Source organism: Alexandromys fortis, unplaced genomic scaffold (assembly GCF_014885135.2).
Source record: "Alexandromys fortis isolate MF-2015 unplaced genomic scaffold, M_Fortis_MF-2015_v1.1 scaffold_391, whole genome shotgun sequence".
Classification (NCBI taxonomy): domain Eukaryota; kingdom Metazoa; phylum Chordata; class Mammalia; order Rodentia; family Cricetidae; genus Alexandromys; species Alexandromys fortis.
The window spans coordinates 397,162-413,940 of NW_026068277.1; the positions used below are offsets into that span (position 1 = coordinate 397,162).

Below are 16,779 nucleotides of genomic sequence, written 5' to 3' on the forward strand. Positions count from 1 at the left end.
AATGCAGATATGCATGCAATAACAATTGTCAGAAAGAGAAGCCATGAATTTGAAGAAGAGATGTGGAGGGGTAAAAACGAGGGATTAGAAGGAGGAAAGGGGAAGGAGAAATATTGTAATCAAAATACATTTACAAAAATAAACAAAAAAGTATTTAGGTTTGTTGATAAATATCAGAGTTCTGGTAGCTTCCTGGAGGATAAAAGAGAAAGGGCATCCATGTTGGAAAGGTTAATCTGGTCAGTGTGTGTGTGTGTGAACGTATCAGTATGTGCACTTTATGTATGGGAATAAAATTCATTCAATAATATATATTTTGGAACTCTTCAATTAATAATTCAATAATTGTAGCTTCTACTAAGTAAAAGTTCATTATGCTATTTACAAGTTTGAAAACTGGAAATCACTAAAATGTCCAGTAAGAGCTGAAGGGTAAGGAAATGATGGCTCACCCACGGCAATATCACATTATGATAAATTGCTTACTGCTATTGGGAAATAGTGATTGATAAACAAAGTTCACTATAAAATAGAAAACAACAACAAACAAAGAGAAAACAGTACCACTGTTATCCCTTCGTGCTGTACTTGATGTCCTGGTGCCCAACAAAAGTGACCAGCCGACAATGGGAACCATTCAGGTTTCATGGTTGAAATAAGACCTTCAACTATGGTTCTCTTGAGTAAGGACTCACTTTGTGGTACAGACACTAAGTACCAGTCATTGACCTAAAGTAGTCTGGTAGATCCAATGCCGAACCTCAACTAGGAATGTGTGGACTCAGAGCTGCTCCATTTTTCTGAAGCTCCTCTGTATTTTTGGTCAACAGAAGCTAGAAAACTGGGGAGTAAGTGGTAATAATCAGTGTATAGACATAGTAGTGTAGATGTATATACATATGGCATGTGTGAATTAATATGTGTGCATGTATATTTATGATATGAATGCGTATGACCATCCCTTTTAAATATACATGCATAATGTGTATGTGTGTGTGTAGATATCCTGGTTCAGAATCGCAAATTTGGAACGTACTACATTAATTTAACTAAGTCAAATTGATTATCAAAATAAGGAGGTGATTGTTTTGAGTATTCCCAGGGTGAATGTGTACGAAACAGAGCGCCATCTGGCATTTTTCTACTCCAAAGGCTTCTGGGAAGAGTCTTCATTATTGGCTTCAAGAAGATAGAGAGAATTGGGCTGCAGCTCTGTTGGCAAAGTTTCCCGGTGCCGTAAAATAGTTTGCAACCTAGGGTAGCACTATATGCTTGATTAAACTCGCAATGAAAAGGATTTATTTTAAGCCGCTATAATAATTTCTTTTTTTAATCAGAAACTAACAAAGCAATTTTACAGTAGTCTCCATTTGCATGAAATACCTGTTCCTTCATCTAGATGGGTTGTCTATTGGTAAAATTTATTAAGAGTCTATTTATGCATACAATCTGCACATGTTTTGAAAGGAAGAAAATCGGGATGAATTCCATGAAGAAATTGTCCTTTGCTTTTCAATTGCCCAGTTCATTCTGAATTCAGATAAACTTTCTTTGGATGAGAAAGAAATTTAGATACCTGAAGAAAGGCCCCCACTGAGTCCCCCTACCCACTAGTTCTCACTCTAGCCCCTCTCCTTTTCCGAGATCCAAACAAGTACATCATTTCTGGGAAGGAGACTGCTACTCTTTCATGCCCTGTCACAGCCACTGCTGCTCTCTCTGCTTGGGGTTTCAAAGTCATTTTAACTTGACTACGTGTTTGCTGTGTTCCAAGGCCCATACCTCCCCCTCCCCAAGAGATAGTATGGAAGACATACATAGAAGTCAAGGCTTTTTTGTTTTTATTTGTTTGTTTGCTTGTTTGTTTTTCGAGATAGGGTTTCTCTGTAGCTTTGGAGCCTGTCCTGGAACTAGCTCTTGTAGACCAGGATGGCCTCAAACTCACAGAGATCCTCCTGTCTCTGCCTCCCAAGCGCTAGGATTAAAGGCGTGCACCACCACTGCCTAGCCGAATGCAAGTCTTTTAAACAGCTGGCTCCTCAAGTTCTTTTAGAAATTATGTTCAATTTTCACACATGACTCAGGAATACAGACGCTGCAGAAGGTAAGGCTTTACTTGCCCCCACCCCCATTAAGAGTTTCTATTGGTTTGTGGCTCTTTTTATAAAAGTCCTATACCATACGCTTTCTGTTTCACACGATGAGTAGGTGCGTTTCTTTCTCAAATGCAAAAGCTTCCTTGAGTCTACTTAAGGCAGCACGCTACAGTAACAAGCTTGTATTTGGCATCTTTCAGCCTCTCTAGCTGTGTGGTTGCTGAGGGGAGACACTCATTGCTAAACAAGGTGGCGGTGAACAGTCTTCCAGCCTGTATAAAAATCTCTTTTTCTCCAGGCTACTTTCACGGAAGCAAACTAAGCTGATTCTGAAGCACTCCTGAGAAATCAGAGCTGATTGCAGGAGTTACTCACATTAAACACGAGCTATTCAGAGTGGGAGAAGGAAGAGCTAAGTAAATCGGATTGAAAGACAGTCACTGCTACAGTATAAATATGGGTTTCCTTTCTGCCTCCCTGGAGCTCCTGGAGAATGACCCACACGCCAAGCTTGATTAAGACACCCACCTTTACAAGAGCGGCCATCTTGTGTCTATCTAGGACATGTGCCACAGATCTTTAAACCACGTCTGTAGTGTAGGAAGGCTAATAATACTTGACACAGCATACAACCTGGCCCCTGGGGCGCCCAAGTTCTTTACAAAAGCCTTCCTTTTTAACCTTCAGGAAGAATCTTTTCTTCCTTTGGAAGGTGAGAAAGGGCAAGGGCCTTTGGTTCCATTTCCTGGGTAAGGAAACATGTCTCAGAGCAGATTAGCAAGGCAGATCTGGAAAGGAACCAAGGACTTCACCCCCATTCCTTCTTCTCAGGACTCTGTGTGTGTGCGTGTGTGTGTGTGTGTGTGTGTGTGTGTGTGTGTGTGTGTGTGTGTACGCGCTCATAAAGAGGTCTGAGGTTATCTGTCGAGAGTCTTCCTTAAGCATTCTTTCCATCTTTTTTTCTTTTTTGAGACAGGATCTCTCACTGGACCTGGGACTGGCCAACAACCCCTGGGATTATGCAGTCTCTGCACCTTCAGGGCTGGGGTCACAAGCAAGTGCTGGTGCGCCTGACTTTGAGCTTGGGCTCAGTCCTCAAGCTTGCAGAGCAGACACCTTGCCCCATCTCCCCAGCCTGCCTGGAGAATTTCCTACTTGGGTTGAGTTGCAGGAGCAGGACCTTGTAGGCGCTTTCATAGTAAGAGCCCTCAACTCGAGCTCCCTCTTTGAATCACTTTTCTGTTACTTAGTAGCTGCAAAGTCACAGAGAATTTTTAACTCCTGTTCAGTTTCTTTATCTATAAAATAAGGTTACTGATAATCCCTCTGTCTCCTCTTCATGGCTGCTGTGATCTAAAAAGCCTATCTTGATATAAAACTGTCTTGAACAAAAAACGCAAACTGGGATCCTGACATAGTGTCATGTTTTCTTTAGCTGAACCTCCTTCTAGCTCTTAGGGGGCCGTTAGTTCTAGAATTCTCAGTTGTGATGAATAAGGCTGTGTTCTCTGTCTCTAACTGCATAATTTTATACACTCTGGTCACATCCCTTCCCAGCCTTCATCATTCTAGACTAAAGAGTACGAATTTGTTTAATCTATCTTCATAAGGCATTCTGCTCCCCCTCCCCCCGTCCCGACTCCGCAACCACCACCATCCTTTTGATTATAGAGTGGCTCTTCTCTGGATCATCTCCAGGTCCATTATGTCATTCTGGAAGCTGTAAGATCAGACCTGCATAAGTGTGTGTGTGTGTGTGTGTGTGTGTGTGCGCGCGCGTGCGTGCGTGTCTGCCTGTCTGTCTGTGTCTGTCTGTCTGTGTCCCTGTATGCGCTCTCCAGTTCTGAACCTCTGACTCTGCACCCTTCCCCAATTATAAACCTTGTAAAGGGTTTACTGCCCAAGCAAGACCCTCTCTTTAAACTGCAGAGGCCAGTTGGCCCCAGGCTGAAGCCTTCTTTTTTCTCTGCGCAGCTTTGGCCCCAAGGGGCGAAACCGTCTCCCTGTCTGGCTTGGGAGGCTGGGAGGTGGATAACTAGGATGGGGAGGCCGAAGAGGGGGGGGTCTTGCGCAAGCGCACGCTGCTGCAAGGACGCCAATGCTGCTGCCTCTTGGAGCAGAGGGAGGCAGAAGAGGAGGGAGGGAGAGGAGGGGAAGGGAGGGGGAGGCGGCACTTGGGCTGCAGCTCTCAACCAGAGGCTGTCAGTCTCTCTCAGCGCTCTGAAAGACCGAGAGAGGCGGCGGCAGAGTAAGATGCTCTGCGGAGCGCCCTGAGTCAGGGGCTCTAGAAGGAGCTTCGGGGACCGGGGCAACTGGACAGCTTTCACCATGCATCAGTCCCTGACTCAGCAACGGTCCAGCGACATGTCCCTGCCCGATTCCATGGGTAAGTCTAGCCGCTAGTCCTGTCCTCAGGGCAGCGATAGCAAAGGGATAAGTGCGTTGTTCTCCGGACAGCTGGCTTCTGGCTGCCCCAGAGCCAGAGAGAGGGCAGCTGGGCTGGGGGTCCTCAAACTCGAGTGTCTGGGAGGTGGACAGGAGCCCCAAGGGAGCGGCCCAGCTGTGATAAGTGTGATGCGCTGAGACTGGGGCGCCAAGCTAGGGTCGGAGTAGCCCTACCTAGCCCGGAGTGCGAGTGTGTGCGTGTTTGTGTGCGTGTGTACAGACTTGCAGCCAGTGGTAAATTCCAGCTGTTTGCGCATCAAAACACTTCCTTCAACCTGCGCCTTCGCTTTCGATTCAACTCTCCTTCTTTGCAAAGTCCTCATCACTTCTGAGATCACGACTAATGAAAATTAGACTAAGCAGGGTCTTCACCATCCCCTCAACTCTCTAGGTGCTATTCTGAAATTCGGAACTGCAATGGTGGGGGGGGGCTAATTTACAATTCGCAGACGGGGGTGGGGGCTGCAACCCCGGGGAATGGGGATGGGGGAAGAAAAAGAGGGATGCTGGCGGGACGGGAATTCCTAAGGAATCACTGAAGACAGCCTAGCCCTGACATACGCAACAGAAAGATCAACAGTCCTTGAATATGCTTATTCTTCTGCTCCAGATACACAGAATGTGTGTGAGTGTGTGAGTGTGAGTGTGTATGCGGGGGGGGGGGTTAAAGAACACAAGAAAAGAAGATCCAGCGAGAGCCCGCGCATCTTCTGAAGTCGCGCTTTTCCTCTTCAGAGGAATGAAGGGGGAGGGGTACCTTTCAACCTTTTTTAAAAACTAGGGGATTGCTACCGTCTTGCATCAACTTGGTGACTCTTTGAGGGAGCTATTCGGTAGCTACAAACGAATTAAAAAACAAAAACAAAAACAGTTTCCTTTAGCTGTTAGGCACCTTCCCAAGCCCTGTGATTTCGCCGGGAGGAGAAATTAATTCAGAGCCTGAGAAAGCGGGAGGGGATTGTTGAGCCATGATTCCACCTAATCTTAAAATTTGTCTTTGATACACGTTAGCAAAATTCATTTCACCTTTTTTTTTTTATCACACTTCGCAGTCTGCAAAACTCCTCTGTCCCGAATTTCTGCCGTTCAGTCTTCTCCCATGAATTTGCTGGAACATCCACAGGGGAGGGGCCGGGAGAAGATTGAGCCCAGTGTGAGCTCTCTGCTGCCTGCAAAGGACTCAGTCCTTTGAACAAATTTCCTTCAAACAAATTTCGTTCAAGGAAGGGGCCTCTGAAAGTAGTATCACCTGGATGGTGAAAATATTCTTATCTCCTGTGTTTTGGCATGTTTACTATGCGACTTGTGCTTTTCATTTTTAAGGTCGTAGTTATTTGGAACTGGGTACAAAATGAGACCAAGGACTGGGGTCCAAATCCAGAGCCCAGTAGTACCAGAGTCTCCAGTCCCCCCGCCCCCCACCCCACCCCACGCATACACAGACACACAGAACACCAAACGCACTCCTTGCCTTGACCAGCTGTGGCGCTAACATAGCCCAGGCTCGCAGACATCAAGCCACAGCGCTAAAGGGAGCTGGACGCAAGAGGGCGAGGGTTCTGCAGCACCCTTTCTAACTGCGTGCAACAACCACCTGCAAACCAGTCCTCCCCACCTAGAACCGTGTGGCTGCGGGGACTGAGGCCCAGGGTTCAAAGGCTTGCTACTTGACACTGCTCTGTGGGTTTCAGAACAAGATGAAGAGAATTCTCTCATTTATTCCCGGGGGGCCCCCAGTCAGTCTTGTATTTCTATAAAGATCTGCGCAACAAGAAGCTAAGTGGGTTTGCCCAGCTCAGGTTCGCCACTGCGGGGAAAGGAATCATAGATCTCACATAGATAAGGTACAATCGCCGTGAATCGCGTTTTGGTAATAATCCACAGGCCGAAGTCACTAGAAAATTCTTGAGTAGAGTGATAACTCTAGGTTCCCACAGTTTGGACAGCGGAGTCTCCTTGGAGTTCCCTGGCGCTGATCCCACAGCCCAGGCCTGAATCAGCATCTAGGATACTCCCACTTAACCAAGCTCTGGCAAAGCCACCTTCTTCTGCCAACGGAAGGAGACGTGGTGGGTTTGTGTTTCTGCCTCAAAGGGCAGCATTTCTGAGAAGATTCCTTTTACAGGGAAGACACAGCTGCAATAAACAAACAAATAGACAAATAAATAAATAAATAAAATGTAACAACACAGCACACTACACACGACAGAACACACACACACACACACACACACACACACACCTGCACCAAGGTGCCTGCACTACTTTTGCTGCTTGCCTCGGGATCAGCCGTTAGTCCAAGGCTGGGAAGGAGGCAGGCACTTGGGAATTATGAAGAGAGTAATTTAGCTGCTGCGCCCCTCCATCTTCTCCCAGTAAACCCCTCCTCCACTTTGGCAACAGCGCCCTCAGGCGCTAATGCACCAATACTACACCAGGGCATTCTCTCCACCCCCAATAACACATTCGTAATTTACCGAGCCATCTTTGATTTCTCCATGTCTTGAATAATTTACTAAAGAGGCGAGGGTAGTAGATCTCAGCACCTTTAGGTACATGTTTGGGAGACTGGCCTTAAGGTTCATGTGTGGGCAGCCACCTGTTTCCAGGGATGCTCAAGTCGGGGACTTCCTGAGATCCACTCTGCGGCAAAAGCTGACTCAGGTAAGCAACTGCTAATCCACCCGAACATTCCAGTCTGAAAAGCACCCTGTCACCAGCACCTCAGTGCACAGAGCAGGATACGAAGCATCTCTGCTACATTTCAATAAAGATCACATGACCTCTTTTAGGAGGGGGCGATCAACCAATACGTACAAGGTAAAGCACAAGTGTAAGAGGCAGTATCCTATAAGGCAGTATCCTATTTTAGAGTAACTCACAGCTTGGCTCCTGTCAGATACACAATCCTGGAACTGGTGGCCATCATACAGAGTTGTAGAGGAAACCTGCTGTCACAATTTATATACTCACTAAGTTCTTTAGGGCATTAGAAACTGAGTTAATGGGTGATCAAAGTGGGGGGCTTGATTAAGATAATTTTTTTGGTGGAAGGAGCTTTAAGCGTGCTTCAAATGAAGAGAGGATTCAGATACAAATACAGATCAGGGGGAGGGGCCTTGATTAGAGGGACCAGAGGAGAAAGAATCTGATGCTGTCTGGAAGGGGGAGGCCAGCAAATGAGTGGGTGCCTCTAGAGCTACATCCTGGTCCTCAGGTATCTGGGGTGAAGGTGGGGCACTGCAGAGAGGAAGGGCTGCAGTAGCTCTGCTGGGGGGGGGAGCAGGAAGTGCCAATAAGGAGATTTTGGCCTCTCACTGCTAATTGGTTGCAATAGTTTTTGAAACAGAACTGCCTATACTAAGTACCAAGTAAACAGGGTGGTGAGGCTCTGTGGTTTTGACACTAGTTAGCCATAAAGCTTTCAATTCTGGGGAGCCCACAAAGTGTACCCTATTTCAAAAAGTGAATTTTATGAGCATGACCAAATTGATTTGCACAACCCCTCCCCAGATGTTTTCTCTAGGAGGAAAACAATTGTGGGATGTCATTACTTGTTTATTTAGTAACTGCTGGCTACTTATTTATTGTGTATCTGACACAGCAAAAGGCATTCTTTACAGCCTTTGAGGCTATTTTAAGTAGCTCATGATCTGAGCTTTTTATATGCTAATTTTTTATTTTTTTAGAGACAGGGTTTCTCTGTGTAACAGCCCTGGCTGTCCTGGAACTCCCTCTATAGAACGGGCTGGACTGGCCTTGAGCTCACAGAGACTGGCCTGCCTCTGCCTCCCAAGTGCTGGGATTAAAGGCGTGCGCCCCCACCACCCGGCTTTATAGGTTAATTTAGTAAACAAAACCTAAATAAGATGGTCCTATATTTCCAGAAACATCTAAGGCCAGCCCCAAATTGTACCTTAGGAAAAACAGGGTCCTCCCGCCTTCTAAAATACAACACAGGCAAGCCAATGGCATAAGTACATACAATTCCTGCCTTTTAGGGTCTCTGGCCACTCTTTCCGAGTACCTTAAGGCTTGTCTTGCTAAAAGTAGAAATGGACTTTATTAAGTCAAATTGAAACCACAGGTAAATGGGGGGGGGGTTCTTCATTTCAAAAGAATTTACCCAGAAATTCTTAAAAATAGTCACTTCTCCAAGTGCAATTAAAATCATTTGATTTTATGTAGTTAAGGTCTTGAGAATGTTAAATAAAAACTGACTGACAGACTAGAGACTAGGCAGTCAATCTAGTGCCCTAGGAGTTGTTTGAGCAGTGTGATCCCAAACCAATCTTAGTCGAACCCCTGTAGGGTGGTAGGATCTTTGGGTTTTTCAACAGATGGAATTTCATTTCAGATTCTAAAGCAAAAGGAAAAAAAAAAGATTTCCAAATGACACCATGTGGTTTGCTGAGTCACTTTTCTGACCTGGCTCCTAGCCTTTAAGAGTTGGAGTGATATTTGCAAAGAAGACTCCAGGGCTGTGGATGAGCTTAAAGGTCGTTTGGTAGGAACGAGCCGGTCAGCGAGACAACAAATTAGACCACACCAGCCACACTTGCTCTTCCGATTTAGTCTCTAAGGTTACACAGTCCCTGTGTAAGATGCTCTCTGCGTCTTCCAGGGCAGAGAAAGGCTCGAGTTCGTATGTGCATGACAATCACGAAAGCAAGAAAGGAATGGGAGGTTGTATTAGTAAATTCATGTTAGAGCCCCACAGTGGAAGCCTGGGAGACTCACCAAGTATCTATCATGAAATAAAATTAGGAACCCGGGTTTACAGACTCCCTTGGGTGCTCTGAAGTCAACAAGAAGGATAAGGAACCTGCAGGTAGATGAAAGAAATAAATCCTGTCCACTCCCCCCCCCCTACTGTTTCCTTCCCTGAACCAGGCAGTCCACACGGCCAGCCTTTGTTCATTAGTTTACCAACAGCATTCAGGTTGTCCTTTGCATCCCTGATGGCTACGGCAGACAAAGGATCCCTGCTGTCACAGGTGTCTAGGGGCTTTTCGGTTTTTCTGCTTGGGGGCTGGCTTTCCACTTCACTGCAGAGCGCCCTCCTTTACAACCCCCGTTGCCTCCGAGACTGGAGCTTCACAGTAGGTTAGGGGCCTGTACCAGCTCAAACCGCGCCTCCATTTTGATGTAAAAAGGTCTTAGAATAATATTGTCTTAGCTGGGTACCTGATGAGTCACGTCCCTTAGTTTCAAGGATGATGTCAGGGGAGACCTTCAGCCCCTCCCGCCTCCCTCCGAGCCTTCGGTGGAGAGCACACTGGGTAAGACCCAGGGTGGCATTTTTACGTTACTCTTCTATATGGAAAGGAAGCTTCAGGAGGCTGCTGGAACAGCCCTAGTTCCTGTTCACTCTTAGCTCTCACTACCAACAAGCCTCCTGGGTCTCTCTCAAAGGGTTTTCACCTCCCTTCCCTTCCTCTTTTTCTTCCCTCTCCTCCCAGCAGTGCAGTCTGGGCAGTTTCTCTGCCCCATAATTTGCAGAGGCTGCAGAGAGGCCTCTCAGAATGCCGGGTCTTATGAACCGACAGAAACCAAAGGTTCTCATCAGGGGCACTCAGGAAATTTAAAGACCGATCATACAACCCCACTGCTTCTTAGAGCCCCATCTTCCTTAGGGCTTCAAGAGAGCTGGATCCTAATAGTGTTGCCAATTTGGTTATTTTTTTTTCCCTGAGAGCTCCTAGGTGGTTAATTCTCCCGCGGTATTTCCTATTGAGGAGGCCTTCCTTGTGCTAGAGAAATGCCTGCATGGTATAAGGCAGGGTTTGGTTCCTAGCATACACAGTGCTTGGTTCCTAAAAACATTTTGAATTGAAAAGTGAGCCTAGATACCATTTCTCTATCTGACTTAATAAGCTTGGTTTTGAAAAAAAAAAATATTGGTTGGTGCTATCAATGTGTGATAAGCCCTGAGCAGGAAGGAGCATGGGCTTCAGGCCATTTGTATTTATGTCAGCCTTGCATAAGCGTAAGTGTATATAAGTTATAATCCTTCTTAGCTACCTCCCCTGATACAAATCTTTGTGGGCTAATAGCCTTCAAACATTTACTTTATTAAGCACATTTATTATGTGACAAATCTGGCCAACACACCATTTTTAAGTTTATGCATGAGGCAGCAAATGTCAGAAATAAATGAAAAATAAAATGCCAGTACCTGGCTCAGTTCTGATATTTACCCTAAAAATTAAATTTCATATCTCTAGCTTCTGAGAAAAAAATTGTTCTTCGTTACCTGATGCCTTTAAAATAGTTTCCTTTAAAACCCTCATACAAACACTTGTCGTTCATCATATGCCTTTATAATCTGCCCTAAAAAACACTCCACTAAGTGGCTACGACACATCTTTTATAGAATGTCAAAAACACAAAATTGTTTTGCTGTTATATAACTGCTGAGTTTTCTCCTCTTGTTTGTTTTCAAAGAAGCACAATGTTTTTTATGAGGAAAGTGGCGCCCGGCGACTGCAAAACGGAAGGTTCCCTTCTTTCAATGCAGTTCACTCCCTAGAGACACCCCAGTTAGCAACAGGGGAAGGAAAGAAGAAGCTTACTAGTCCATTTTCTCTGCTTTTCTCAGATAAACTGAGCAATTTCAATGTCTCTCGGTTCTTACAGGGGCCTTCAATAGGAGGAAGCGGAACTCCATCTATGTTACTGTGACTCTGCTTATTGTGTCCATGTTAATTCTCACGGTGGGCCTCGCTGCAACGACCAGGACCCAGAATGTGACTGTAGGAGGTTACTACCCAGGAGTTATTGTAAGTACAGAGAGCAGAGGTCAGTCTCTGTCGTTTGCTGGCTACAGAATTAAAGACTCTCCTGGGCTGGTTTTCAATTGCCTTTGAGTTTTTAGCATTTGCTCTGATTCCTTCCCTCTGTTTCTTTGTAACTATATAGAGAGGTGACTCTCCTTAGGAAAAACACAGGACTGAAAGAGACTTGGAAGAGTCCCAGTGTCTTCCTTAACTAAGATTGAGATCCTAAACATGTCATTTTATTGTCTAGGGCGTTGGTTTTCTGATTGAAGACATGGTCCTTTTTAGCAGCATCCATTTTAGCTAAGTGCTCGCCTTTGAGTTGTTTTCCTGTGTGTGATAGAGGCCACCTGATCTTTTCTTGAGTCTGAGAACACCAACATCTCCACTTTTCCTGACCAAGAGCCCTCATTCACTTGCAAAGTGGTCCTACCAGGAAAGGGTGTGGAAGACATATTTTTAATATGGGCATATTTATTCATTTGTAAATCACATACACACTCACAAAATGTATGTAAAATGGAAATTCAAACTTTAGATGAAAACGAAACTCCAATTTTAGTATCGTTTTATACAAACACTAAAATGTCACAGGATGTTATGTACGTTGTGTGAAGTTCAAAGAGAATACCTACAAGCCCATATTTCAAGTGGCCCATGAGCTATTTGTGAATATTTTTGGCTGGATTCTTATCAGGCATGTTTAAGTTGTCATCAGAGCCACTGGTCTTTAAAAAATTCTTTAAAATATGGCTCTTACAATGTGTCTGATTTTAAAACGTGTACAGGAGGTAGAATAGCAATTCTGCCATCTTTCACTGGTCATTTGTTATTAGGATCAACTTCAATTTGTAATTCCCCAATAGGATTTCCAAATCTCTCGTCCATTTTGTTAGTCCCCACTTGGTTAAAAGTTGCTAATCTAATCTTATCATACATAAAATGGCCTACCATTAACAATTCATTACTTGGAATTTGCCCTCTTTGCAAAGGATGGCACCCGTGATCTGGCCTTCCTAACGACAGAGAAAAGCCAGTGACAGTCCATTTATGGAAAATTGTCATAACGTCTGTTTTCTTACTTCCGATAAACAGTAAATAAGAATCAAAGTTCTTAGTCCAGTGGATTGTTTACCCTCCCCTGCAGTGTGTGCAATCTATTTTCTCAATGGTGGAATTTGCTACATAAAAATAATCTCATTTACTAGCTTGGTAACACAAAGAGACTCTGTCAAAACAAGCAAAAACCCCATCTATGAATAATACTATTGAACCCCAAATCTTCAGTCTAGAGATCGAATCTTATTTTATTTTATTTTTAGATTTATTTATTCATTATGTATATATACAATGGTCTGCCTGCATGTGTCCCTGCAGACAGAAGAGGGCACCAGATCTTATTACCGGTGGTTGTGAGCCACCACATGGTTGCTAGGAATTGAACTCAAGACCTCTGGAAGAACAGTCAATGCTCTTAACCCCTGAGCCGACTCTCCAGACCCCTGAATCTTATTTTAATATCAATGAAATGATTCCTGAATTGTAATTGCTAGAGAGTAGGAAGATGTTAAAAATGGTTCTTTTTTTTTTAAACAAAAATTTAAACAGCAAAGAAATCAGACAGATTTTAGGTCTCAGTCTGTATTTCTCACTCTCTCACTCAGAAGAGAAGAGGTTAAGGATGACGCCTTTAACAAGCCATCACTGTGAGTGACCAGCTTGGAGCCTGTTGCCTAGGTCACCAATTCCCTTCCAGACTCTCACTCCTCAAGAGCCTTTTGAAAAACTGGGCTTGACGTTGGGTCTGACGTAAGCTGAACCTCCTTCAAGCCTAAGGCTGCTAATGGAAGTTCTGCAGTTTGGGGGGGGGGAAGGTAGGGCTCTCCCAGCTTAGGGCAGGTGTCTCACAGACCCCGGTTGGTACCCAGTGCCCTTTGTTAAACATGTGATGCGAGAACTCACCCTGTCCACTTCCTGTGGTGAGGCAAGAAATTCAGCTGTCAGCAGAATTGGGTTTTATTTTTAAAAGCAAGCAAAGGGGAGGGGAAGAAAGAGAGAGCATTTTGGTGGCTTGGAAAGGAATTTACAGGGTCTTTGTGACTTTGTGTGCTTCAGGTTGCTGCATCAGTGAAATCTCTCCAACCGAAGAGCAAATGCTCAAGCCAGGATCCAGAGTAGCTGCGGGCAAAGGGAGGGTACTTTTCATGTTACTGCAAACCTTCTCTGTAGAATATCTGACTGTGGGAGGCTAGGTTGGAATACATTAACAAAGGAATAAGGACTCGTGATTGCTGTTATTCAAGTACTTGATGTTCAGCTAGCACTGGTAATTGAAGCAGCGGGGGCATTTCCCCTTCTCCCCTCCTCCCCAAGCCATGTGTGTATGGGTTTCACTAAAAGTAAACTTAATCAGAGATAATGTTGCATCCCTGTCCCCCCCCCCCACGCTGGTTTAACTTTACAAATTTGCTCTCTGAATGCTTGCGGATCATTTCTTTAAAATGGGTTTTAATTATACAGAGTGAAGCAGAAATGATAGCAGATAGAACAGTCAAAAAATCCATTTACGTTTATAGGTCAGACAGTGTTATAGCAAATACAATTAGGACTCCTACCTCTGCAGCAGTAAATGCCTGAGAACCCAGATTTGCCCCGGAACGAAGGGCTTCACTAATTGAATAGTTTGGGTTATTAGGAAGAAACGGTGACTTCCCCACCCAGGTATGAGCATGAACCTTGTGCTGAGTCTGTGAAAAATGCAGATCTCTCCTCCATATCCCCAGAGACTTTGATTCTGGTGGACTCTATGAATGTGATTTCTTTTCATAAGCTAATCTTTGACCAAAAAAGTAATACAAACTAAATATACATTTTACTAGTCACCCCAGGGAAATGTAATTTAGGTGGACCCAGAGGCCAGATGGAGAGATAAAATACACTTAACAGTAAAACCAGAGAGAGTACAAACCAGACAGAGTATTTGGAGATTCTGCACTGTCAAATTGGTCATTTTGAATATAAATTATAGTAGTATGGATCAGTGAAAACATTTCAAGTTATCCTGAGCTCAACTATTTTGTTCTCAAGTCCAACTAAATGTGTTAGCAATGCATGAGCATTTGAATGTTCAAAACATAAATTACGGATAAAATAACTGATTACAAGAAAATGGACACACATTTCACTTAAATACTAAGACCTTTGGCATTTCAAATGCAGTGAGGTGTTTAATACGCAGTGAGGCCATATTATAATAGCATGCTAGCTAGTCTACCTGAGTTATAATGTAATGTTGTCCTTCTAAGGTACACAGGCACACATGCCTCTTTAAGGATGAGCTAACCTGTACAGGCTGAAATGTCAGGTTTTGAACCATTTGGACTGATAAAGACAAAGTGGCTTATTATTTTTTTTATTATCCTCCAATGTTTGAGGCACCTTCCATTCTTTTTTATTTTGAAAGCCTAAAAACAATCCACGAGCTTTGGTTATTGAATCAAGCTGAAAAAGGCTGGGGCATGGAGGAAGGTTGCTCCATTCATTCCTCTAAATCTTTTCTTGCCAGAAGGAAGTCTGCAAATGTGTTTCCCAAGCAACCCACAAGATGGAGTTGGCCCCTTGATCAGCAAGGAAAACCTTTCTGGCGTTCTAGTCTCAGGGTTATTGTCCTGTAGGGCCCCGTGTTTTCTTTCAGCACAGAAACATGGGAGCTTCAATCCATTTCCTGGAGAGGGCTAGTTGATTGAAAACCGTATTGAGTCACAGTGGGATATCAGTAGACAGGGACAATAGGAACATTCAATAGTGTAGAAGCCTTCTCCGAGCCGCATGACTTTCTTTACCTGCACACATAAGGACTCTGTAAAGAAATGTAAGGACATTGATGTCCAATGGTATTTTGAGTACTTAGGAAACAATCAGGAGCCCTGGAGAGTTGGGTTTTGTGATTGCTGTAAATTAAACAGACATTGTTCTAAAACAATTTCTAAACTTTCTGAGTGCATTTTAAGGATATAATTCAAATCCTGATGTGTTGAACAAACTTGTTCAATGCCACAAGTGTCTAACTTCCATTGTCTCCTTGTTGGCCTGGTGGCACGCCACGCAGAGCTCTCTGAAGACGCCCCCAGTCTGGCCTCCTGCTGCTTCTGCTTTTCACAGCATTGCCTGCTTATAATTTGAGCTTTTCTGCCTCCAAACTGCAACTTACATAGTTTTCCGAATGTTCTCTCTATTGTCTCCAGTAAATTCTGTCTATTATTCTACATAACAGGAACATTCTTAAGCTACTGAGGTTTACAGTGCTACCTATTATCTTTGAACTCTCTTCTATTGAAGCCTCTCATTCCTGCTTCCCAGAAAAGACTCTTATCTTATTTTGTGTTCTCTATTGGACAATATCCTCATTTATCTTTGTTTATACAGGTCCACAATTTCTTGAGCAAGGTATACTTCAGGATTTAGACTTTAATTTTGGAGAAAATTATAGTGATATACCTTTTAGCATTCCAGTAGGACTTTGGAAAGCAATATAATCAAGTTCTTTCATAATTCTGTCAGAAAATATGAATTTTAATATAAAGTAGGGTAAAGATTATATTTTAAAAAACTCATCAGTTCAAGATCAAGCTTTACCACCGAATTGGGCATCAGAATGTTCATTTAGTTTCCAGAGATTTTTGAATTTCTGGGTTATAGAAAGGAATTATGGACTGTTTTAGCTAATAGTAGCATTAATTCCTTGAGCCTATCTCACTGTTCTTGGCATCACATCCCACCTCAACATCCAACTCCAAACCATAGATCAAACACAAGATATGCCACAGAGTATATGCCCAATTAATATTTATTTGAGCCTCTGTCTTGGGTGTCTGGGGCAGTGGATGCGAAAAGGAACAGGTAATAAGGTCCAGTTGCCAAAGAGTCCATCAGCTAGATGTGATGGCCCATTCCTGCAATCCCAGCATCTGGGAGCCTGAGGCAAAAGGAATGACAAGTTCAAGGCCACCTGAATTACAAAATGAAGCTTTGTCTAAAAAATAAAAAAAAATACCCTCAAGCCAGAAATCCATAAAAACCTTCCAATCTGACTCTAATTTCTAGTGATTGGTATTTTTTATGTGATAAGAGGAGAGCAGCCAAAACAAAGAAAACCAGTTATTTGTTCAGTTAATGGAAAGAACTATGGAAGTCCAAAGGTCTAAACATTACCAGATTCCTTGAAGCTCTTGATGAGGAACCAAAAAGTACCTTGCCTTTTGGAGGTGTTGAAAGCTACCATTACCATTTTTTTAAGTGTGTCTTTTTTATATGCATGGGAGTTTCTTCCATGTATATCTATGCACCATGCCAGAAGGGGACCTTGGAACCACTGGGATTTGAGGTACAGGTGGTTGTTAGTCACCATGTAGTTGCTATGGAGCAAACTCAGATCCCCTGGAAGAGCTAGCCAATGCACA

General features: G+C 43.8%; 1 protein-coding gene across 2 annotated transcripts in view; it reads left to right on the forward strand.

Moving 5' to 3' along the window:
* The first annotated feature begins 4,282 nt into the window (after window positions 1-4,282).
* Window positions 4,283-16,779, forward strand: part of Tmem255a (transmembrane protein 255A) — a 55,557-nt gene continuing 43,060 nt past the window's right edge. For both annotated transcript variants that reach the window (XM_050132123.1, XM_050132124.1), the window contains exons 1-2: window positions 4,283-4,482; window positions 11,181-11,323. In XM_050132123.1, the coding sequence (XP_049988080.1) occupies window positions 4,425-4,482; window positions 11,181-11,323 (201 nt within the window). In that variant the 5' untranslated portion in view covers window positions 4,283-4,424. The remainder of the gene's footprint in view (window positions 4,483-11,180; window positions 11,324-16,779) is intronic.